At 42.3% G+C, this 26,308-nt stretch overlaps 1 protein-coding gene across 1 annotated transcript in view; it reads left to right on the top strand.

Annotated features, from left to right (window-relative positions):
* The window catches only part of LOC124795640 (hemicentin-2-like), a 729,491-nt gene that overhangs the window by 233,271 nt on the left and 469,912 nt on the right, over positions 1-26,308 (top strand). The window contains exon 3 of the mRNA XM_047259713.1: positions 24,400-24,608. Coding sequence (XP_047115669.1) covers positions 24,400-24,608 — 209 coding nt within the window. The remainder of the gene's footprint in view (positions 1-24,399; positions 24,609-26,308) is intronic.

Below are 26,308 nucleotides of genomic sequence, written 5' to 3'. Positions count from 1 at the left end.
ACGTAGTACAGTCCTTGCCACGGCGCGCGCTTTAAATCTGTGACGACACCATGTACAGATACGTCCAGGCTGCGTTTATTTTTAGACAAATTCGTTAAGAGTATAAGGAAAACAAAAGACGATACCTTCTTCGAAAAAAAAAAAACATTATAGAGTGAATAACATTAACATATCACGTAACTAATGAGGAGGTAATGAATAGGATTGGGGAGAAGAGAAGTTTGTGGCACAACTTGACTAGAAGAAGGGATCGGTTGGTAGGACATGTTTTGAGGCATCAAGGGATCACAAATTTAGCATTGGAGGGCAGTGTGGAGGGTAAAAATCGTAGAGGGAGACCAAGAGATGAATACACTAAGCAGATTCAGAAGGATGTAGGTTGCAGTAGGTACTGGGAGATGAAGAAGCTTGCACAGGATAGAGTAGCATGGAGAGCTGCATCAAACCAGTCTCAGGACTGAAGACCACAACAACAACAACAACAACAACAACAACATTAACATAAGAACGGAAGTCAGGATTCTACTACAAACATAGAACCGAATGCCTATTCATATGAATGTATGTTCCCCTATTCGTAAGACGAACCAGATATAGTGCAATCAGTCTGTAGAATTTAAGGCTTGTTCTTACATTGTGTTTCTACTACAAGGTAGAAGTTTTCTTTGAAGGGCTGCATTAAAACTTAACACTTCTTGCAACACGAAGAGTGTTTAAAAAGTAACCGGAAATATACAATTACGTGTGTTGTATTAGTTCGATTCGCACTGCTTTTTTGTCACAGTCTTCGTAAACATGTCTGAAAGGTATTTCCAGGTAAATCCCATTTCACGCAATGTCTTGTGTGAAACATCTTTCTGCAAGGAAAATGTATTTTTTGTTTCACGCCAGTGAGTAACTTCCGTCATGTGGTTTATGTAAAAGTCCTCCATCGTTTCTCGAATGACCGATTTTAGAAACTGTCTATAACGATGGGTTTCCTCCCTAAATTATTAGTAATCCTTCGCGGCGATTCCAGTAAACCATGCGCCTTGTTTTTGCGTTCCTTTCTTATGCGTCCTATTGCGGCGAGGCTGACGTTTGCATAAACTGCAGCCCATTGATAGGGACTGGTAATATTATCCAACAGTTCTTTTTGTGTAGCCTCCTTAACAGAAGCTGTAATAACGTTAGAGAAGATCGAACGCTCGTTCTGCGCAAATATCTCCACTTCTTCGTATTCTGCGCATTTTCTTGCAATGCAGGGCGATTATCCATCACTTCCAGATACTGAAGTATATCAGTGAGTACACAAAGTCAACTGACTGAGATTGGCAACTAAGATCCCACGAACAGAAACGACGTATAACACTGCACGCCGAACTACACCGCTAGACAGTTAACAGGCAACTGATTTTGGGTTGCCCTGTAGGGCAGTGGCAGGGTTCTTCCGGGAAAGGCCACTTCCCCCAGCAAAAGCGTTGCTCGCTGTTGAGTTTACAGACAGATTATACCAGTAACTTACAAACTTTTCCCTCCTTCACTGCCCATTCACTGATTGTGTGTGAGAAAAGTGACTGCCGTGAAAGGTCAGTATGGGCTCTTGTTTATGTGACGCTTTTCGACGTGGTCATTTCGCGAGAGACACTGATAATCCAAAGCATTATGACCACTGCCCGCCGGCCAGGGTGGCCGAGTGGTTCTAGGCACTACAGTCTGGAACCGCGCATCCCCTACGGTATCAGGTTCGAATCCTGCCTCGGGCATGGGTATGTGTGATGTTCCTAGGTTAGTTAGGTTTCAGTAGTTCTAAGTTCTAGGGGACTGATGACCTCAGAAGTTAAGTCCCATAGTGCTCAGAGCTATTTGAACCATTTTTTGACCACTGCCCACCGTGAAATATGATGCCGCTAGTGGCGTGGCGGCACGCGTCGCAGTAACAGAGTCATGTAGGCGGAGCAGTTACGAACGGATGATCACCATGTCGAAAAGATGGACAGCAAGTGGAGAAAAACATTGAGATAAGCGACTTTGACAAAAGGCAGATTGTTATTATGCAGGGGCCCTGAGCGAGTATATCCCTGCGGAGGTTCGAGTCCTCCCTCGGGCATGGGTGTGTGTGTTTGTTCAAAAAAATGGTTCAAATGGCTCTGAGCACTATGGGACTTAACATCTATGGTCATCAGTCCCCTAGAACTTAGAACTACTTAAACATAACTAACCTACGGACATCACACAACACCCAGTCATCACGAGGCAGAGAAAATCCCTGACCCCGCCGGGAATCGAACCCGGGAATGTGTGTTTGTCCTTAGGATAATTTAGGTTAAGTAGTGTATAAGCTTAGGGACTGATGACCTTAGCAGTTAAGTCCCATTAGATTTCACACACATTTGAACATTTTTGAACGAGTATCTCCAAAACGGAAAGAGATAGGACAGTGAAACTATCACTAGGCGCTAAATGATTGGACGTCCACGACTCTTTACAGAACGTGGGGTCCCGATGCTTGCTTGCTGTGCAAAGTAGGTTCATGGTATACAAGAAACTATCAGCCTCGATTGCGGCAATGAAATCAACCCTTACCTAGGTGTCAGCTCAAATAATTGAGCCTTATTTAGAAGATATACCTGTGTAGCTCGTAGTGAAATTGATCTCTGTCGGTCGGTAAAGTATAAGGGCGATGAAAGGGTGTTGCACGTCCGTTTACGCAATTACCATATTTTGTACACGTAAAACGTAATTTGACCTATGCTGGTCATTTGCCATTACATGGCGATGGAGTGGCGTTGTTTGTTCACTCACGAGTTACTTTTAGTAATAAGAAAAAAATTAATCAATAAGACGTATATCTACATCAACTGATAAAAACACCTACTCGACCATCTGTGTACAGGTTAACCGAGATTATTGCATTATGGCGTTTACATACTACAGTTTCGCTGTTTTATGTCCTATGTTATGTTTCATTAATAACGATGGGTGCGTTATGCAGCATTCGTTGTGAAAGGGCCGATATATTCTAATAGTGTAAGTCGGGGTAGTGTGTTCGAACTTGCATAAATCCATGCATGGTTTGTTAGATTTTAGTCATAACCTGGTGCTTTATGTTTAAGAGATTCGACCTTTCTATAAGTAATTTGTTTTAAGATATAACTGCGTTGGTCTTTTATCTTTGACATTCATGGTCTCAGTTAGAGATGCGCAATGTTCCCCACCATGTTTTTTTTTTTTCAGCGCATTATCTAGTCCTACTTAGTTTCACGTGAGCTCCCGAGGCCCACCGCTCGGCGTCCATGGAGACGAGACGCACGCCAGAGCTTTCGTTAAGTCTTGGTGTTGTCTTAGTACTTACTTACCGCTTTTTTAAAATGTGACTACGCCTATTCAGGCTGTTCTAGTTTTATTTCTAGACCAAGCCTCCTTAGACAAATTATAGATTCCGGTATATCTTCTGAAGAAGGCTCAATTATTTGCGCTCAAACCTAGGTAAAGGTTGATTTCATTACCGCAATGGAGGCTGATAGTTTCATATATATTAGATTATCACGATTGCTGAATGGGCTGTAATCTTGAAAATACAAAAATGGTGATCTGTGGTATCTTTGCCAAAAGATCAGAAAGCTGGACCACGCCAAAGAGTTTCGGAGCACACCGTTCATCGTACACTGTTGAACAAAGAGTTCCGCAGTAGACCACCTGTAAATGTTCACATGTTGACCTAACGACATCGTCAATTACGACTGCAGTGGGCACGGGACCATCGAGATTCGTCCGTCGGTCAGCGGAAAAGTGTCGGTTCTTCGGCTGAATAGCATTTTTGCTACACAACGACGGTTGTCTCCATAAACGCCGTCGTCGAAGTGAACGGCAGCTCGAAACGTGCAGCGCGCCATGGACGCAGGTTGATGGGAGCAGTATTGTACTACGGCATACATTCTCCTGCACTTATATGTGACCAGTGGTAGCAATCAGGACACATTGACAGCTGCGTACAACCTGCATTCGTTCATGCCAGATATCTCCTCCGACAGCGATGTCATCTTTTAGTAGTATAATCGCCGTGTCTAGCAGCCAGAACCGTACTACAGTGGTTTGAGGAGCATTATACCGAACTCACGCTGATATCTCGCCAACGAATTTCGCCTGATGTGATTCCAACGAAGCCCATTCGGGTCGCTGTCGGCCCGTTATTTGCCCTAATTACGTAACCAGTGCGTAGGCATCTAATGCCAGTTACCTCCACAAACCTGACAACAAACTATCGGGTACCTTACACGCAGAATCGGTAATGTATTTCGTCCCGAAGGTGGACAAACATCCTCTTAAGCAGGTGATCATAATGTTTTGGCTGATCCGTGTACATGGGAGGCAGTGATATATTGCCGGCTCTCCCTTCAACGAACGCTCCCTAAGTGTACACACTGCACCTGCCCCTGTTGCACAACGCCTGAATCTCAGTCTAGCATCTGCTTTCCCTACACTTTGGTTTATGTGGTCATTCTACCTTCGGTAGTCCGGATGTTTCCTGTGAACTGTGTACTGCAATAGCACCGGCTTCTTCGTTTATTTATGCGCAGTACGTTACGTATATCTCCGTTCGAACTGCCAGGCCCTGAGCCAATCGTCGAAGTTCAGTTGGTCTTCTTGTACTATTTTGCTACAGTCTTCGTTCGCTACAATCTGCTTCTGGACTAATCTCACAATCTGCGAACAGCCTCAAAGGTCTTCCAATGCGTTCCACAATGCAATATGTAAACAGTCACGGCCCTGTAACAAACACTTGTAAACCCTGTAACATTCTGTTGAGGTATTCTTGAAATTACCTCTTCATCTCTTTATATTTTGTTCCGTTAAGATTGAAACTCTTTCTTCTGTTTGACAGGAAATTTGGAATTCAATCACAGACCTGGTTCGATACTTTATAAGCTACATATTCCGTTGTGAGAAGCATCGGAAGCTCTGTGTGTCATGGACTATTTATTGATCACGTTTCCAGTAGCCGATACTGTTAGTGACTGTAATCCACATTTCCTTTCAGACAGAACACAGTTTTTCGTTCTTAAAGGTGAGAGGCACCCACATGCCTTGCTCATACTGTGGCATCAAGCAGTCAGGCCTGCAAGATGAGTGGTCTGCCAAGCGAGTGGATTCATTCTTATTTATCGAGTAACATGAACTCTAGTACTCACAATTAAGTAACAAATTATTCTCCTGTATGAATATTACGCAACGGACACTCAGATCTGACTATTAGTAATTTACACTACTCTGACTGTTCACTACGCACTGGCAATACCACATTTTCTTTTTTTTTTTTTTTATTCAACGGCTTTTATCAACACGTGGCCATCGCACTGAATATGAATGGCGCACACATGATAAATTCTGGATATCATGACAACATACAATTCGAAGGAAAAGGCCACCAATCTTTTTCTTTTCACTATCTTATTTATTCCGATAAATTCTATAACCTAAACACAAAAATTCTATAACCGACAACAATAACACATGAGAAATTCCGCCCAGTTAGCATGGCTTTATATTGGTGATTCTCTATCTTATGATCTCGTAATTATTTAACGCTACAGTGCACTTCCTGGATAGGATGGTGGATCTTTTTGTTTATATCTCACACTTCGACTCTCAGAACCATCATCACGAAACTTTCCTCCAGATCGAGTGGTACAAAAGGAACATGCATAACCCACTACCTCTGAAACTACCTTGCTACTCTCCCATGCAAACCACACATACTTAAATTGCATGACATACACCACACTGCAACATGGAATACGACATAAGGAATAGTCACAACATTATAATCACATCACTTTCAGCTTTCCCACTTCAATTAGTATTCATCCCAGTTTCACACGACACTGCCCCACTTCGTAACTTTTCTTTCCTACTACGAACTCTGGACGATATATGCACGTCTTCCTGTGCAATGCAAGCCAAGTGGCGTTGCTGGATAGACGGCTGACTCACCTTGCTTCTCTCTCAGAGTATTATAGTTTGAATCAAGCGTCACACGGAAACATAACATGCAAAGTAATATTAAGAACATATTAATCACACACGTGAGTCCTCAACTGATACCATGGACGAGTACTTCTCTTTATCCTTTGTCTCATTCACAGATTGAAACTCACACAGTACTCACCACGTGGAAGTACTCATATCTAATTTCAAGTCCTGCACAAGCCATTTCTTAAATATTTCAACTTATAGTACACACGCTAGTAATTCAGCTTAACTTAAACACTCAGAAGTATTTCAACTTATTGCTACAAGTGGTTTCATTGTGACCGTTGCTCACTTCCGAAGATTACTACGATCCCCTTAATATTACCTGCCTGACATTTAATTCTCCCCACAAAAGTTCCTGAAATAGAGTAATTATTATTCTAAACTACTCTTAAGTATTTCACAAGCATACCATGTCTCCACTCTTTTGTCCTTACGGAGCACGCCTAAGACAGGTCTTACCAACATTAGATCCAGCGGCAGAGTGCTGAAACATGGCCGTTCTTCAGGTCCTCTCGCACCTCTGCCGAAGTGGGGGAGCACCTTGCTACCGTATTGGTCAGCCACATTTCAGGCGCTCAAAGCTAAGGTAAATTTCATCTCTTTGGTCCCACCAAAGGTGACCAAAGGGTCGTCTCAAAGGTGATCATACATTCACATTCACCATACATTCATTCATTTCACAGATCTCACCAAACTGGATGTAGGGATTTATTTTGTGGGAGTGGACATGTGATCAATTAAATAAATACATTGTCATTCTTTCCGGCTTCACTGTATTAATTAAAATTGAGTTATTTTTACAAAAAATGTGTTGTTCTGACAAGAATAATGAAGTATGTTGTACCTATTTTCAATGTCGGGCGGTACTGTACCCTTTCAAAGGAACGAAGTATCGAAAGACGTAGAGATACTTTGAAGAGTACCACAAGAGATTTTTGTAGAGTTTGCAGGTGTTCGGTACATGTGTGAAAGACTTCTTGGAAGATAACAAGGAAAACTGTACCTTTGTCTTAGGTTCCAACGATCAACAACTGGCCTAACTCTGCAATAAGAAAAAGTGTTACAAAAGGTCATCTAACTATCTAGACATTCCTTATTATGTTCAAAATGAATTCGTCACAACTAGACTAGTAAGGTAAACAGGAACCTGACATACCACTTTACATATTAAAGTATCGGTTAAGCTTAACAAAAATGATCAGTTTTATCTATATGTCTTAATTTATAACAGCTACTGTTGGTATCAAAATAGACAAAATATTTTCATCTAGTGACCCACACATTCAAATTTATAGTATAAGATTATCATTGACAACCTACAATAAATCAGTCTTGATTATGGGACACAATATATTGAAATTACATTTTCAGCAATGAGGCGTTGCAAGAAAGCGAAACTATTCGGAAATAAGTCTTCAGTTACACTAATGTTAACGAGAACATTAAACTAGCAGAATACTCCTAGGTGCCTGTACTGGAGCATTACATGCATTCAGCATCGCGTAAGGTAAATATTATATACAAGGAACAAAATAATCACGCGTTAGAATAGGACACTAAGTATAAGCAGTTAATAGAAAACTAACCTAGTTTTTACGAAACATGTACGCACTTTTAAGTATATCCGTAAATCACATACATAAGCCATGGAGATAAGGAAAGGTGCATCAAAAGTAATGCAGACCACTCTGTTCCTGAAGAGAGACCAATTCCTTTGGCTGTACAAAGTCCCAAAATTAATTATTCAGACAAGATTTATGTCTTAAGTGCACAAAATACGACATTAATATGTATGAAACGAACTGCAGAATGGCCCTACATCTTGTATACGTCACATTGACAAGGTAATAATATACACATTGCATAAATAATATTTGATTAATGAGATATATTTACCAGTATCTGCTGACCCTTGGGGACTGAAACCTCCTTCAGTAAGTAAATATGCCAAGACAGCATCAGGAGATAATGTGTGTCTGTCTACAATAACCCATTCTATACGAACAATATCCAAATGTTCCTATGATCAACAAAATTTCAACTCTAAGTGAGGCATCAAATAACATTGGTTTGAGATTTTTTTGTGATAGCGCAAATCCGCAGAATGCATAATTTCCAATTACAACGAGATTCCCTCTTTCTCTTTCTATAATAACTGTTCTAAGGAAGTCATCAGATCATCATTAGTAAAAGTAGGTAGTTCTGACGACAGGTCACGAAATTCTCACCTGGACGTTAATGTGGGTAGATATAACAAGAATGTCTGCAGAGTGATATTCAAAAACCATACCAGTCTGGCAGACTACTAGAAGCTGCAGCCTACAATATCACCTAAGGCTAAGCGAAATGTACGCGCAATTGAAACTTCATCACGATTTATATAATTAGAAATCATAGATAATATGATCTGGTCTATGGACAAATGTTACTAAACTTAGTAAAGAAGGGCTGAATTGAAGTGTGACTAGAGGCTGACAAAGTTGCAACTTCTGCTAACCGAACTGCGATTTCCGTCCGGTTTTCATCAATGGTGTAGGGATTGTTCTCCCTTAGTGGGATAACTGTCGTCTACAGTATAAAATCATTAGTAAGATTTTTATCTAAATTTTCTCAACAGAGAAAAACGTATTGATCAGCCATAATTCTAAGTATAAAGGACTTTCTATATACAACCTGATGCTGATCATTAATAAAAATCTATCTCAGCCCTTAACTGTCTATCATAATATCTCAAAACTACTAATTAGTGGTGCAATACACTGAAGAGCCAAAGAATTTGGTACACCTGCCTGATATCGTACAGGACCCCCGCTAGCTCGCAGAAGTGCTCAACACGACGTGGTATGGACTCGACAAACGTCTAAAGTAGTGCTGGAGGGAAATGACACCATGAGACCTACAGAGCTGTCCACAAATCCGTAAGAGTCCGATAGGGTGGAGATCTCTTTTGAACAGCACGTTGCAAAACATCCCAGATATGCTCAATAATTTCCATTTCTGGGGAGTTTGGACGTCAGCGGAAGTGTTTAAACACAGAAAAGTGTTCCTGGAGCCACTCTGTAGCAATTCTGGACATGTGGGGTGCCGCATTGTTCTGCTGGAATTGCCCAAATCCTTTGGAATACACAATGTACATGAATGAATGCAGGTGATCAGACAAGATGCTTACTTACGTGTCACCTGCCACAGTCGTATTTAGACGTATCAACTGCACACGCCCCACACCATTACAGACCCTCCAACAGCTTCAACAGTCCCATGCTGACATGAAGGGTGCATGGTTTCATGAGGTTGTCTCAACACACGTACACGTCCATCCGCTCGAAGCAGTTTGAAACGAGACTCGTCCGACCAGGCAACATGCTTCCAGTCATCAACAGTTCATTGACAATGTAGACGGGCCTGGGCGAGGCGTAATGCTTAGCGCCGTGCAGTCATAAAGGGTAGACGAGTTGGCCTTCTGCTCCGAAAGCCCATATCGACGATGTATCGTTGTATGGTCCGCACATTGACACTTATTGATGGCCCAGCATTGAAATCTGCAGCAATCTACGGAACGGTTGAACTTTTGTCACCTTGAAAGATTATCTTCAGTCGTCGTTGGTTCCATTGTTGCGGGACCTTCCTCCGGCCACAGCGATGTCGAAGATTTGATGCTTCACCGGATTCCTGATATTCACGGTGCACTCGTGGAATGATCGCACTGGAAAATCTCCACTTCAACGATACCTCTGAGATGCTGTGTCCCATCGCTCGTGCGTCGACTTTAACACCACGTTGAAACTGACAAATCTTGATAACATGCCATCGTAGCAGCAGTAACCGATATAAAAACTGCGCCAGACACTTGTTTTCCTATACAGGCGTTGGCGACCGCAGCGCCGTATTCTGCCTGTTTACATATCTCCGTATTTGAATATGCGTGCCTTTACCAATTTCTTAGGCGCTTCAGTGTATTTTACTACTACACTGCACCTGATACCAGTGCTTAATTAAATATTCGTGTGTGGCTAAGGAGATGCGCAGAAGAAAAATTTGACTCGATTTAAAATTAATTTCTACCTGTCTCACGTTTAATGTTATTGGGAAAATGATCGAAACTGCATACTGTACTCTTTCCTGAGTCCAATTTGAAAACAGTTCTAATTTGAAGCAATTCAGACGTTATATGTAAACCAAGCCATTTCTTCAGGACAAGTACTTCTGATCTGTAGGCGAATATTTCATGAATCAATGGTACCGTTAACTTATAATATAAAAATGTGTTCATGTTGTTGTTAACTGTTTGTTTCACATACAATATGATTTGTGACAAAGCATAATATGTTCATTTTTACTATACTTGAGCCACAGTGTATTTAGAATTTTGTTACTAGCAAGGAAGAACAGTCTAAATAAACAAATTATGTATACATAGATAAGTGACCCGTCTCACGCCATTTCGACACAAACATCGTGTTTTTCAATAAGAATTAGTTATTAAATTACAAGCAACGGTAATGAGGAATGACACACTGTCCTCGACGGAAGATGTATAGTGTTGGAAAACATTTCGATTATCATTTAATTTTAGAACGATAAATCGGTACTTTACCGATTTATGACATATCAGGACACCTTCACAAATATTCGCACTGGGCTTCTCTGTGGCAGATAAAACGAGCAGAAGTTCATTTCAACAAAACAAGGTTTATCAACCAATTAGCGACGAATATAAGCTATGGAAGACAGTAGGAAGTCAAGGAAAAATCAGATGGTATGCATTAAATAAAAAAAAAAAACAGATGTTGGTGGTGTTGAGACAGCAACCAGCCACAAATCTATTTTCAGTTCCTTCACTCAAAGGAACTGAAAATAAGTTTGTGGCTGGTTGCTGTCTCAACACCCTTTGAATAAAGGAACCCAAAATAAACTTGTGGCTGATTGGTCTCTCAACACCATCAAGATTTGTCTTCAAATAACAGCCACAGTCTCCCACCATGTCACCATATGACAAAATTGCAACAACAAAAAAAGTCTGGACGAATGGGTTACTAGTAAAGTGTAAAAACAGGCAGTCTTTGTCTACCAATTTTCACTGTCTGTCTTCTAAAGTCAGAAAAATTTATATTGAAGACACAACTCACATTCGAAACTCCATGTGATACTTTGTTTCCGCGGATGATAGCATTATTTTTTATATAAATCCCACGTAATTTTCAGAGAGCATCTGACTTGTGAGAGGGAAACAATTTACTTACTATAGTGAAGCGTAATATCATAGCAGTACCGACAAGTGGTAAGATGAGGCCCACTGCTTGGTCGACAGTGGCCGAGAACTGTAAACACAGTGATGTGGCCGAAGCAGTTCGCGGGATGCCAGTCAGTGTGAGAGTTATACAGTCTTATGGGAGCAGCAGGCCGAGAAATCCACACAGTATACCAGCCAACGACGAAAGGGACTGGTACGCCTACCAGTGAACGCCCGAAGCTCTTTGTGACATAACTGTGAAGCACCCAGAAAAGGAGGAAGAAATGAAATGGAAGTCCACGGGCTGAAAGAGAAAATGATGCCATTTCAGCGACTGGACTGTCGGATCAAATTTACAAAGAATTTGGCAATTTAAGCCCACTTATTAGTGTAAAGTTACATACTCTGTGGCCCGGATGCAAGCATTGATTCGATTTAGCAGTATGTCATACAGCCGTTGTATCCTTTTCTGGGGCAAATTGGCCCACAAGTCTTACATATGGTGATATCCTCGATGGTAAGGAGTAAACATCCAGCCAAGTATCACACATGCTCGATTAGGGACAGAACTGGGAATCTTGCTACCCACAAGAGCACCTAAACCTCATGCACACGGTTCATATAGAGGCACGTTGCATTCGAGCACGAGCATTGTTCTTGTTTAAAAATAGCATAATGATGCTGTCGCAAGAGAGCTGACTCAAGAGGTCAAAGGGCGTCCGTCACGTACAACTGTGGCGTCAGAGCTCCCTAATCACTACCAGTCATGACAAGAACTCTTACCTGATGGCTGCGCACGTCATCACACCTGGATTAACACCACTGTGGCTCTCAGAAACAACGGATGAATGGGACGATTCCCCAGGTCGCCGTTATATTCTCCGACGACGGTCATCTCGGTAGTGCCAAGCTGCAATTAATCGCCATCCATCAGTAGTATACGCTTACTGGTCGCAGCATCGCTCCAATCACAGCCGTTTGTGTTGTGGAATTAAGTGCAAACTACGCATCGGACGGTAATTCCTTGTTCCGGCTGGGTCTAATTTCCGACCAGTGGTGCTAGATGACAAAGTGTGTTGCCATGACGTATAACACGGAGCCGCTGTCACACCCGAATGCCCCACAAAGCTGGACGCTGCACAATTCGACCACCTGGCAAAGTGGAAACCCACAATGAGACTCTTTCAAACTGTGGCAGGTGCTGATAATGCTTTCTCGCACGATGTCGTGGCAACTAAGTGTCTGTTAGAGTGATCACTAAACAGTTGATGTCGTTAACGCCCCTTATACACGTACCAGGCTAGGTAACAATACTGAATTCGAACAATCTGTTGCACTCTGGAGGCTGTTTACTTGTCAGAATTTCTACTCTAATTGTTTATTCCTAATTTTCAATATTTCGTTGACAGAGAACAACAATTTTATTTAAAATCCTTAAAGCTTTTGTTAATGATTCTGTCAACAGTTGCAGTTATTTGAGATTTATTTTGACTTGTAAAAAAGGCATGTGTGGATTGTGGCATTTACCTTGCTAAATTAACCTGTAAGGGTTCGAAATCAGGCGCCTAATAAATAACTGCAACTGTTGACAGAACAATTAATGAAGGCTTTAAGGACTCGCATTATTTACTTACTCGCTGAAGCGTTTTACGTCTAAGTTACATTGACATCCGACCATAGCTTCAGAGTGCCTCACTTTTTGTCAGGCAATGTATGTTTCTATGTGTGACGGAGGGTGCGTCTGGTTCCACTAGAATGTCACTCCTTTCCCGTTCAACTCTCAAATTGCGTGTGTGGAGAACGTCAATGGAACACGACGGAAGTTCTAATTTCCATGATCATCTTAACGTTGTCATTCAGCGCTGTGTATTTCGTATGTCGTAATGTGTTGCTCAAATCGTTTTGGGATATGCGCTCTTATAATAGGGCTAGGGAACCTCTGTGCCACTCTTGCAGTATTTGAGACTGTAGTTGCTTGATCGCTTCCATAATCCTCTCGCCCCTACTAAATCAACTCGTGACGGATAGTGTTGCTTTTCGTTGGATTTTTTCCGGCTCTTCTAGTAATCTATACAGGTAAAAGATCACAAACGGATGAGCAGTACTCGATAATCGGTCGTACAAGTGGATGTTCACGACCTAATGTCGCTGGTAGGTGGTTACTGTTCCTAGGGGCTACCACTAGGATGTGTTGGATAATCTGGTCTTCCTCTGTGTACGCATCATTTGGCTAATTTTATAACTATCTGCATTTGGCGGGTAGTGCAGTTTTGCCAGTAAATGTTGGGTCTCCCTTTTTTCTTATATCGATGACTTTAATGATATAAAGTATCTTTTTTTATGTTTAGAGGTACCGCTTCACCTGTAGATGTGGCTATGGGCCATGAAACCGGTCGTATCCCACTAAAGATTATAATACAGCTGCACGCAGTGTTAATTTTGCGAGATATTTCATGAGTACCATTCTGATGTCAAGATCGGCCATGCCTAACATACACCAGAAATCAGATTTTCAAATACCTCAAACTGGGAATAAGGAATAAAACGGGAAACTTACTCATTGTTTTCCAGGATACTTCTGTGAAACTAAAATCACAGTTTTCTTCATTACCTAAAAGGTATTGTTGGTTAAAGATAATATTAAATTGTTTAGAAGTATTTCAACTTGTTTAAGTTAAATAAACGAGAAAAATTCTCGTGAGGTGCTAATAGTTTTATCCTTGACCCATGATCTAACTTTTCTTAATTTGACTCTTTTTCCAAGAGCTTTGCAGGCGATGTCGATGAGAGGACATTGGCAAATATAAATAACAGCTTCAACGGCATTTTAATGTACACCAGTTTCGTCTATCGTATTGGGGTATTGACAAGTTGAAAAATATTGCACCTTGTTGTAGCAACGTGAATGTCTGCAAATTTCCGCAAACCTTGAGAGAGTTTACACGACCGGAAAATAAGAATCGGCTTTTCCATATGTTTCGCCTCCTTCATTCTGATCTTTTCAGCAGTATTACGATTTAAAAAATAGTTTGAATTTTTTGTTGTACTGTAGCGGGAAGAGATTGCTGTGGCATTGTGGAACCCCCTCATTGTCAAGTTGTCAGGTAATAACACAAACCTTTCTCGGATTAATGGATCGACAGAAATGGGTACGTTTCTTGGCCGTTGCCAGCTATGATTTCATCTCGTGTGAACGGTTGGAACGCGATCCATACAAATAAAAAGTAAACACGTGATACGAACTGATCTCTCAGATTACGAATAGCGCTGCTTTCATAAAAGAACGCCAAGATGGCCTCACTTGAGCTAAATGATTTTGTTGTTCTCAACAGAATTGAAAAGTGAACTGAAACAGTAGTTGGGATTTATGAAAATCGGCTGCTGGTGTTTGGAGTGTGCAATAAACGCTACGGAAGGATGGAAGAGACGTTTTTCTAGTTGCCAGGGTGGCGTTCAGCTTTGCAGCACGGGCGATGTGGGTTTCACAGACTGGTGAACATTACGGGAGTACGTCGGAGGTGACTGCAGCAAGACAGACCGTGTGTTTGAAAACTCTCCGCTGCTCCAAGCTACGTAGTCACAGTGGCGCCCCATCATCCTGTGTAGCGACGTGGCGTCGCCCCAGGGTATCCCCGTTGCACGGGCGTCGTCAGGCGTAGATCTCACGACCAAAGGGTAAGCGTAGCTGCGCTGCTGTGCGTTCTGTATGCCGCAGTGTTTTGGCTCGATGCTGCTGAGATGCTGGCAGCTGACAAGAAAACCACGTGGGGACTTTTTAAAAATATTTTATGTTTCTGGTAGGTGAAGTTCAGAACTCAAATCCGAATCCTACAAAGACAGTAAATGCAGATCTAAAAAATTCTAGTTAAAATCGACTCAGAAATTTTGCAATTTAATGGGTGCCTTGAGTACCCTGAAGCAAAAACGATTCTTTTGACAGGTAGTATGGTCTGTGATAAAAGGCTTGTCTGCCAAGTGGGTGGTCTGAGTTCGATAAGTGGTTGAAACAAATATTTAAACAAAGATGCATATTCTGTAAACATTTGCAAGAAGCTTAAAATGGTTAAGGATGGAAAAAATCGATAGTGCTCAAGACTGGTAACGCTGTTTCGAATATCGTTTTGCCGGCCAGAGTGGCCGAGCGGTTGTAGGTGCTTCAGTCTGGAACCGCGTGAACGCTACAGTCGCAGGTTCGAATCCTGCCTCAGGCATGGATGTGTGTGATGTCCTTAGGTTAGTTAGGTTTAAGTAGTTCTAAGTTATAGGGGACTGATGACCACAGCAGTTAATTCCCACAGTGCTGAGAGCCCTTTGATTTTTTTGAATATCGTTTTGGTCATTATTTTGTTCGTTTTTCTACATTCTGTAGTGTCAACCTCTGCTACCGAATGTATCAGGATGACTAAATGTAGTGGGAAGACATCAAATAAATTTGGTGGGTGCCAGGAGTTGCCGTATTAAAACTCGGCGAGAACTTTCCACGTGATTTATTGTTTTTTGCTGCAATGCCCCATTCACCTCAGTCCGCATCACAGGATCCCACAATGCTGAGGCCACCACCCCAGCGACCTAGTGCAATGCGCTGTGTCGAGCCAGCCCTGTACGCCAGCTGCAGAGTTCCGATTACGTCAGGATGGCTGCGCCAGCAGCCGACTCAGCGGTCACCATCCTTGTTGTTTCCCCACTGCTCTGCTGGGAGCTGTAGGCGTGCCCCGCTGCTGCTTCTTGCTCACTAGTATAGTTGAGAATGCGGCGGCAACGACCGCCCGTGATCTGGCGTCCCAATCTGCAGCCCTCGCCTTGGAAGTCTCCAGCGTGTGTCGGGAGCTGAGATGACTGCCCACAGTAGCTAGCCAAGAGTGGCCCACTGCTGGCTGGCTGTGGACCCCGCGTCAGCCTCAGAGGGTCAAACCAATGACCCGTCGTGGACTGGGATGCTGTCACTCCATCTGTTGCTGCTTAAAGCCCGGTAGTGTAATACGCCACGCCGTTCAGGAGAGCTGCCGCACTTGACTGAATCTCATTGAAAAAGTACATAATTTATTCTGTGCTGTGCACCTCTGTTTTGCTAACACGCTGCTTCACGTCATGTATGCACCACATCCCGGCTGCACCAGTGGGTACCTTCTGCCTGTAGTTTGCACCATGCAAACTGCTGCATTTACGTATTTCAGCGGTTTGATGGCCCTGTGGCCTCCATTCTACTATGCAACTACTGGTCAGCTTCACTTACTGCAATCCAGCCCACACCTGGTTGTAACTTGTGCATTCCGAAATTTTGCACCAAATCTAACTTTCCCATCTTGAACTGTGGTGCTGCTACAGTTTATTTCAATTTAAATATAAAATAAATTATCGTCATTTTTCGAAAAATCCACGTCTTCTTAAACCTAGTTAAATATTTACAACCAAAAAATCCGTTTTCATTCCAAATATAACTTCTTAATCAGTGGTGTTTTATAAAACGTTTATAAATAAAGTTTGTTCAAATTAAGAAAATGCATTAAAGTATTTTTTCATCTTCATATATTCTACTGTCCATGGAGATGCATCTTTCCTTAAAATTTTACGTGGGCCACAGACGTTGTCGGAAAATATTCTACCACAGCGCCATACCACCTGTCAAACATTCGATCTTACTTCAGAGTTTTAAAGACGCTCAGATAACAGTCAATGTCGATTTTTTCGTGAATTTCGGGGAGTTGCATCTAACTGCTTTGTTGGATTTACGTTTTAGTTATGATCTTCATGTCACAAATATAAGAAATTAGAAAATCCGAGTGTCGTGTAGTCTCCTTTTGCGTCATCAGATCGCTGTCCAGGTCCCCACAGCGGCGACTGGTGTTGGTCGATGAAGCTAGCAGCACTGGGTGATGTAGTGGAGGGGTAGCCCAATGTCTCAAATCAGGAACTCTACTGCAGGAAACGGACAGATGAAGGTAATGGGTGTCCAGGTATGGTGGAGAGATCTGGCAGCATGGTGGCCGCTGGTTACGGTCATGGGTTCGAGCCTCTGCTTAGTAGCTAGATCGGTGCATATAAATAATGCCCCAGAGACTGTGTGTCTGGTCGCGAATCAGTGCAGTGCTGATTGGCGCAATGCTGCACTGACAACTCGTTTCGTTACCCTTACTTCAGGATGACGTAACGCATGGTGCATTCAGCATGTCGGTTGTGTCCTTAACTGCGAGTCTTCAGGCTTGCCTAGGAACACCGTGCTCCCGATCTCTTTAGCATCACCATGTTCCGCTGAACAACTCTGAAGTTAATCATTTGCCTTTGCTTAACAAGTACCTGTGAGTATTAGTGTGGTTTACATTCTAATAGCTATATCTCTCTAACATACAAAATTACACAAATGTTATATGGAACGTTATTTTCAGATTACTTTATACTACAACTTTCTAAAATATTTATTGCTGTTTATATAAATATTTATTTATGTTGAACGTATGTCAATGTGACGTCTAGTGCACACATATTAGTCTGATTCTCTGCTGCTTTACGCCATACGACTCCCAAAAGGATGGTACATTTATCTTTGACATTCACCCATGTGTCTTGATCTTAGGTCCCGAAAATGAGTGACAAATTATTGGCTCCTTGCAGTGATCATTCTCTCAATCCCTTTCACAACATAAGGAACATAAATTGCACTACATATTTTTGACAGAATTCCGAGTCAACTAAATACAGGAAATAAGTACATACAGGTTTTTACGTCATCCCTCTTCATCCACACCCCGTTCCTAGGTGTAATTGGGAATTTTATTCCCCCAGGATTTTTCACAGATAATAAGTCATATACTTAAGTTGCAGTTGCTCCAGGTATTCCAGAGTTATACTTGAATGTCACCCCCTTTTTGCTGACACACCTGTCGGATGCGGCTGGTACTTACCCCACAGTGCTTCTTTCCACATAATAATTAGCCTGTAAATCACCGGTTCTGTAAACTGTTGAACTCCCATGTACAAAACAGCTTCAGACGTCTGCTTAACTTGCAGATCAGTTAACATGTTGTGCAGACGACGTTATGCGTGACGCAAGAAAAATTTTAAGAAAGATTGGAAATTATGTTTAAAGTTGCTTAGAAGTCGTTAAGTGCCCTCATTGTCAAATACCTGATGTATCAAGGTTGTATATTTGCGCGAAGTGCGTTACGCTTCTTTTTTACCTCCACTCCCACCCCGCTGGGTGGTAGGTGGTAGTACCCTCAGTGCTTTCCCGGACAGAAACCAGTATGAGTAGCATGTTTTGTATAAATTTTTTCAGCACTTTAGGAGGACTTACTGAACATACATTTTTATAATACAAGGAGCAGTCAAATAGAAACGAGACCGATCGATATAAGTAAATTACCTCTTTAATATTTCAAAGCTAGCCATAACTCCTAATACATATATCCACTGTGAGTGAAGACGTTTAAATCGTTTGAATTTTAATAACAAACGATTGGGTCAGAAGGAAAGGTACATGTTTCGACGAATAATAGTATTTGTCGCACGGAACAAAAAACTTTATATGGACATACGCCTATTCCGAATGGTTTCTGAGGTCAAACACCTCTAATTATCACATTCATACATTTTTCTTGATTAACCCAAAAACAGCACCCTCTAGTGAAAATGAGTCACAGTACAATATGAAACTAGTTTGAATACCCTACAAAAAACATCCTATTAATTTTTTTTTTTTCTCTAGGACTTATAGTTCGCGTGAAGAGAGCGGGAGAATATCGAAAACCTCGCGCTAGTCACGTGCACTGTTACTTAGTTTTTGTAGACCAACTTGAGGTACTTTCCCGACTTAATGGACCGCAAGTGTCCCATACCAAACTGTTCGTCACTATTTCCTCTACCCCACTTTGGTACTTTGTAATCAGTGACAAAAAATGAATAATACAGGAAACAACGATGTACATTAAGTATAGTCTATCTCGGAAATCTTTCGGTATAGCGCTTATGTCCATATGAAGTTTCATGTCAAAAATCACTGATACTATCACCCGTCAAATCACGTAACTTTCATCCTGAGTCACCCTGTTACAAGAGGCACTGAAATAAATACGAGGCAAATCGAGAAATGTAAGCATACTATTGAGTACATCAGAAGTAACAACGGTAGCTTTTAATACATATAGACCTAATCCGCTGTAAGACATGACGGTCAGTGCCTAGGTGGAAAATGTTTTTCGTTGCCTACTGGAACATGACTGTACGCAGCCGTGCATTTCGTCCGAAGCAAATCGACGGCCACGATTGTCTATCTTCACGGCACCAAAGATATGGAATCGCATGGGAACAGACGGGGATTGTATAGAGGATGTGGGCGGGCCCACATGTTCCCAAGGTTGTATCGACTATGCTGCAGAACTTTCGCTTGAAAGCCCTTACACGTTATCCGTATTGTCCCGATGCCTCTGTATGCGATTTCGACATTTTTAGATCACCGAAGGCAGACATTCGTCGCCGTCGATTTGATTCGGATGAATGGGTGCACGTCTGCATACAGTCACGGTTCGGTAGGCACCTGCAGTGTTTTCTCCATGAAGGTATTGACCATCTTGTCTCATAGTGGGATAAATGTATTAACAGTTCCGGCGATTTTTTGTAAATGATGAGCAGTTTAATTATTTTTTCCATGTACATCGTTTCCATTTGACTGCCCGTTACACATGTTGTTAGAGGTATAAGTACAGATATTTTTACTCGTGACTGAGAAAAGTATACTGAAGAACACTACATCAGTGTTTACTTCGTTTGCAGTCTAATAATCACAGCTATTAGGAGTAGTATTTTTCTTGGTTGGTTAGTACCCCCAAGTACATGTGCATAGACCAAACCATTAACGCATATTTTCTCCTGGCAAGTCGATCAGATGTTCAAATGCGGACACATGGAACCAAAACGATTAGCCTGTAGCGACAGGGGTGGTTCAGTTGTAATGAGTGGAGCAGTTACGACCATCCAGAGAAATCAGGTACGGTGATGCGAAATGTTCGCGGGAAGAATGGTGGAGACAGAAAAAAATTACAAATTCACTGAAGTGGGTACATATTAAAGTATCAATTATGACAATCTCTGCCCTTATACTCGTAATACCCTGTACATAGAAATTCCTCCTTAAACACAATGTACAATCTTTGAAAATGGAGTTTTGAACTCGACACACGTTGCGCTAAAAGAGGAAGGTATAATAGATTTACTGAAGTCAGCTTATTGATTACAAGATACAGGGTGTATCAAAAAAGAAACATCCGATAAACATATACAGTTAATTTTGATTTTTGATGGATGGAAAGCTCAAAAAGATTTTTTATGCTTATTTTTTCATAGGTGTTCAATATACCCCTGCTGAGATGCGCAGCATATATCAGTGTTTCAGCTGCCGAGAATTATTCCGGGTTGTATGGTCATGGTCCATGGAACTGCTCTATCCCTGACGGTATCTTGTATACATGTGGTTGAGTCTACATTGGAACTAGAAAGAGCAGTGTGAATACACGGCTGAAGGAACATAAAAGTGTTTGTCGACTAGGGAAAACAGACAAGTCAGCCGTGGCGGAACATGCTCTTCAGTCGGGTGATAACGTAGTGTAATTTTCGGAAACTGATGTCTTATGTACTATGACGAACTAATATCCACGGCTATAAAAAGAAGCCATCGAAATACATAAACATGGGGATAATTTTAACAGAAAAGAAGAAGCATTGAAACTCAGCGAAACTCAGCGTATGGACTGTGGCGCTACAGAATCGATAAGAAGTTTTTATCTTTGACGTACTATGGTCGATAGTTACATTTTATACTGGACAAGGTTTTTCTCTGCTATCACGTGAAATCCAGACAACGCCCACTTTCCACGGTATTTAGGCCGTTCTTCGACGTCCGACTCGTCAGTCGGCAAGACTCAGCACAGCCAGAGTCACCTCCGAAGATGTACAACGTAGCATTGAACGAAACGTTAGGGATAGAAGAGTTCCATGGACCACGGCTATACAACCCGGACGAATTCTCGGCAGCTGAAACATCCGGTCGTGAAAACCTTCGTTTTATGATATGTCAGTGTGGTATTCAAATTGTTTGCACAGTGTACCGAGCATGTCTTGAGTTACAGCTTCTACAGCTGGTGTTATGCTATGTCCCAGTTCATTCACTGTTGTCGGTAACGGAGGCACATAAACAGAGTCATTTGTGAACCCACCACCTCAGCCCCCTCCAAAGAAGTAATCACATACAGTCAGGTCCGGTGACGGAGGTCAGTGATGTAAAGCTGAATCATTTGGCCCAGTGCGACCGATCCATCGTTCAGTAATCCTTTGATTTAAAAACTCCCGCACTTCCAGATGACAGTGTGGCGGTGCCCCATCCTGTTGGTAAATGAAGCCGTTCGAATCAGCCTTCAACTGTGGGGGGGAAAAAAAAGCTCTCAGCGATATCGTGATTTGTGCTTCCTGTAACAGTACCTAGGCAAAGAAAAATGGACCGTAAGCCTTTTTCCCGTAAAACTGCAGAAAAGACATTAAATTTTGGAGAGTCTCTATCATGTTGTACAATTTCATGTACCCCGTATTCTCACATTATGACGGTTCACCTTTCGATTTAAATGGAATGTTGCCTCATCGCTAAACACGTGGAAGAAAACTATCATCCTCCATCTTACAGAACTCTTCACGTTGTTGTTTGTCACCTTCACGAAGAGCTTTTGTATGGTTTCACGCGTAAACTCGACGCAACAGACGTCAGACGAACATCGGGGCCGCGCGGGATTAGCCGAGCGGTCTAAGGCGAGGCAGTCATGGACTACGCGGCTGGTTCCGGCGGACGTTAGAGCCCTCCCTCGGGCATGGGTGTCTGTGTTTGTCCTTAGGATAATTTAGTCTTAAGTAGTGTGTAAGCTTAGGGACTTATGACCTTAGCAGTTAAGTCCCATCAGAGTCCACACACGAACATCGCGAGGCATGTTGAGCTGTCGAGCAGCACGGCGTACGGATTTCTGCGGAGTCCTTGTGAAACCATGGCGGATGCGTTCGACGTCTGTGTCAGACACTCAGGGGCGGTGCGGCGATTTGCCTTGGAACAAACAACCTGTTTCTCGGAGTTGTTCAAGCCATCGCCTCTTACTCTTTGCTGTAGTTGGACCCCCACCACACGTAGTACGAACGTGACGCTGAACAGTTATTACAGACCCGCACTGCGCAAAACGCTTTCTGTTATCCCGACAGCATTTTCGCTAGAACTGAAGTGGGAGCAAACTGCTGCTACCCGGCGAGAACCGTGTAAAACTCGAGAGTTTGCTCTTTGCAGCAGTACGTTGTTCACGCACATATCTCAAATTATATAATATTTACTTTTTTATATTGCATGATTCTTTTTGATACACCCTGTATATTACTAAGCTGTATGTTAAATCTAGGAAAACCCCCGACGAAGTGTTTGTTGATAAGGTTGTCGTTGTGCAAAGTTCAAGCATGCGCTAGTTACAGTGTGTCCAGAAAAGGACTCCCTGATTTCCAAATGAAATATCTCGAAAACAAAGATCTATAGAAGAATGCAGTAAACGGTATGTTTATTGTGAAAGCTGTAAGAAGTTTATACAGTAGTTTGAAATGATAGTTACGAAAGCTGCTAACAGATGGTGCTGTAATCACCATACGTAATGCCTAGTATAAATAGTGATCCGAAGCCCAGAGCGATCAGTTCCACTATTGAAACGTGAAAGGAGGTTAGCGTACCGAAGGAAGAGATTAAAACCATGTACTCCATTGAACAACGCGTTTCCTGGTGCTAGAGTACCACAGGTTAGAAGAGAGTCCTACGGCAACAAGGCGAAGTTTTCAAGCACGATTTAATGTTCCAAAAGGACCCGATTCGAAAACCATTCGTGCGCTCTTCGCAACATTTCAACCAACAGGCAGCGTAACTGATGATCTAGTGGGGCATGTTGGCCGCAAGCAAACCGCAGTTACGCCTGAAAATATCACCACAGTTTCTGGAATTATTCAGCGAAATCCAATGTCATCCGTCCGCAGAATTGCATCTGAGACTGGTTTGAAGCGTTCCAGCACGCAGGAAATACCGAGAAAGAGCCTACACATGTTTCCATTCAAAATTCAAACGCAACAGGCCATACCCGTACGAGCTGTGCAACAAAGGGTTGCCTTTGCTAATCAGATGCTCACAATGATTGACAGTGCAGGATTTGATGTTGGCTGCATCTGGTTCACTGATGAAGCACACTTCCACCTGAATGGATACGTCAATAAGCAGAACTGGTGATTTTGGGGTTCCGAAAAGCCATAGTGGTGTGAAGCGAAACCCCTGTATTCTCCTAAAGTTACTGTGTGGGCTGCAGTATGCAGCAGAGCCATTATTTGCCCTTTTTTCATTCGAGTAACTGTCACTTGTGCACGTTACGTTGCAATTTTGGAACAATTTGTCGCCACACAGCAAGCGTTAGAGGATCGACCAGGTACTGAATGGTTAATGCAAAATGGAGCCAGACCACTTCGGACCGAACAAGTGTTTCGCTTTCTTGAGGAATACTTCGGGAATCGAGTCATTGCTTTGGAATATCCCAAATTTACTGGTGCAGGCATGGATTGGCCTCCATATTCGCCGGATTTGACTCTCTGACTTTTTTTGTGGGGCACAGTGAAAGACGTGGTCTACCCGAAGCATCCCGCCACGCTGGACGAGCTTGAAGCGGCGATCTCTGTGGCATCCATTTCGGTTGAGACACTACGAAATGTGGTGGCGAATTTCATTCTTCGTTTGCGCCACCTCTGTAGTGCCAATGGTGAACATTTTGAAAACATTATGATGTGATTGTTTGCAAAGATTGTTTTCATACGATTATTTCACTTATGTATGCTGATATGAGCTGTACAGCGTACAGCGCCATCTGTTAGCAGTTTTTGTAGCTATTATTTCAGACAGCTTTATAAACTTCTTACAGCTTTCACAATATACATACCGTTTACTGCATTCCTCTATCCATCTTCGTTTTCGAGATATTTAATTTTGAAATCATGGAGCCCTTTTCTGGACACCCTGTACTAAGTTATCCATTGTACGACGTAGCTGTCTCGCCTCTGTTCCAGCCAATCAGCACACAGTGTACTGAAACCGGAACTCTCCCGTCTGTCCGCAGCGTGGACGCCCGCGAGCGCGACTTCTCGCAGGCGGAGCGCTGGTCCAACGAGACGGTGTTCGGCAGCCGCGCCTACTTCGTCACCGACCGGCCACCCGCAGCACTCGCCGTGGAGAGCGTGCGGCCGCGAGACCAGGCCACCTACCGCTGCCGCGTCGACTTCCGCTTCGCGCAGACGCGCAACTCTAAGGTCAACTTCACGGTCATAGGTGAGTGCCACCACGTCCGCGATCGCAGCTTCTGAGTGCAGCGCGCCGGCTAGAACAGTGGAGTCGAATAAACACTGAACAAATTCGCAGGTTTCAATCACCGTTCTAGCTGAAGATAATATCCTTTGTTACGTGAGGTAATGAGTTTTAACTTTAATAAAAATGACTAAAATGTTGGTTGCTGAAAAAATCTCGTAGTTGTTTTTGAAAGTTTTTTTCCCACATCTACAACATGTCTCGGTCCCAGCCCTCGACTGGTGACTTGTCGGTAGTAAAAATTTGGGATTACTAACTTTTCCATAATACAAAAGCAAGTATGCATAACTAAGAGGTTCAAAACTGCACAAAAATAATAAAAAATCGAAGATGTACGTACCATACGCAATTTCTGATGTAAGGAATTATTATTATTGTTATTATTATTATGGTTCAAATGGCTCTGAGCACTATGGGACTTAACATCTACGGTCATCAGTCCCCTAGAACTTAGAACTACTTAAACCTAACTAACCTAAGGACAGCACACAACACCCAGCCATCACGAGGCAGAGAAAATCCCGGACCCCGCCGGGAATCGAACCCGGGAACCCGGGCGTGGGAAGCGAGGACGCTACCGCATGACCACGAGATGCGGGCTATATTATTATTATGCATCAGATTGAGAAGGGGAAGTAACATATACTTACGTGGCTCCCTTTCCCGTTTAGAAAGTGTCGCGTACCATTGTGGAACAGCGAGGTTTTGTGCGAGTGAGGTGCGATTTGAGAAGTGAAGTTTGTTATGAAATTCCCGGATGTCACCCGCACTGAAAATGTACCTAAGGGCCAGTTTAAAATTGAGTTTGAAGAATATTACAAGGGGGAGTATAAGTACAATGTTAACGTCGGCCTCGACTGTTCTGTCCACATAATGACACGTCGGACAAGGTTGGCACTGTCAAAAAAAAAAAAAAAAAAAAAAAAAAAAGTAAGTGGTTAAGGTTGTCCAGTTACCAAATCAAAAACAAATTTAGAGTAATTGACACTATAATTACGAGCTTGGATTTAAAACATATGTAACATGTTAACACATGCGTCAATAACAATGACGTGGTGGTTGGAAAAGTGTTCATTCATTAATCACTCTACGTTTTTTACACATACTAATCTAACATGCAACAAAATAATAGTATATCTCTGTAGATTTAAACAAATTACAAATCTTATAATGACGCCTATGTAATGGTGCATCCGTGTTATATAGGAGATAAAAAGAGAGTGATATCGTCCGGTAGTGGAAGATGGGTTGCGCGCTTTTTTTTTTTTTTTTTTTTTGTAATAGTCAAATGTCTTCAGAGTCTGTCTTTAATATCGATGTTTCTACATGCGCGATGAATTAGCCTATAGTTTCTTCGGCGCGTCAGTAGCGCTGGATTCATTGCTCCTTGTAAATCGTCAAAATACATCATTACAATGCGTAGTTCAGTAATATACAACGCAAATAAATGGCTCTTGGCCTCTGATTGCTCAAACCAGTGTTTTATGAGAGGAGATGTGGTATTGTGAAAATACAACATCTCAATTTACATAAGCTCAAAAGGCAGCTGTAAATGCCATACATCAAGAAATGCGTGTGGTGTATCAGGTGCAATAACCTTTCATTCGCAGAGGCAGAAACCAAATGTACCAGCGCGAGAGTAACAGGTAACACGCAAAGTGGTG

Source organism: Schistocerca piceifrons, chromosome 4 (genome assembly GCF_021461385.2).
Source record: "Schistocerca piceifrons isolate TAMUIC-IGC-003096 chromosome 4, iqSchPice1.1, whole genome shotgun sequence".
NCBI lineage: Eukaryota > Metazoa > Arthropoda > Insecta > Orthoptera > Acrididae > Schistocerca > Schistocerca piceifrons.
This window is presented reverse-complemented; position numbering and strand designations above follow the sequence as displayed.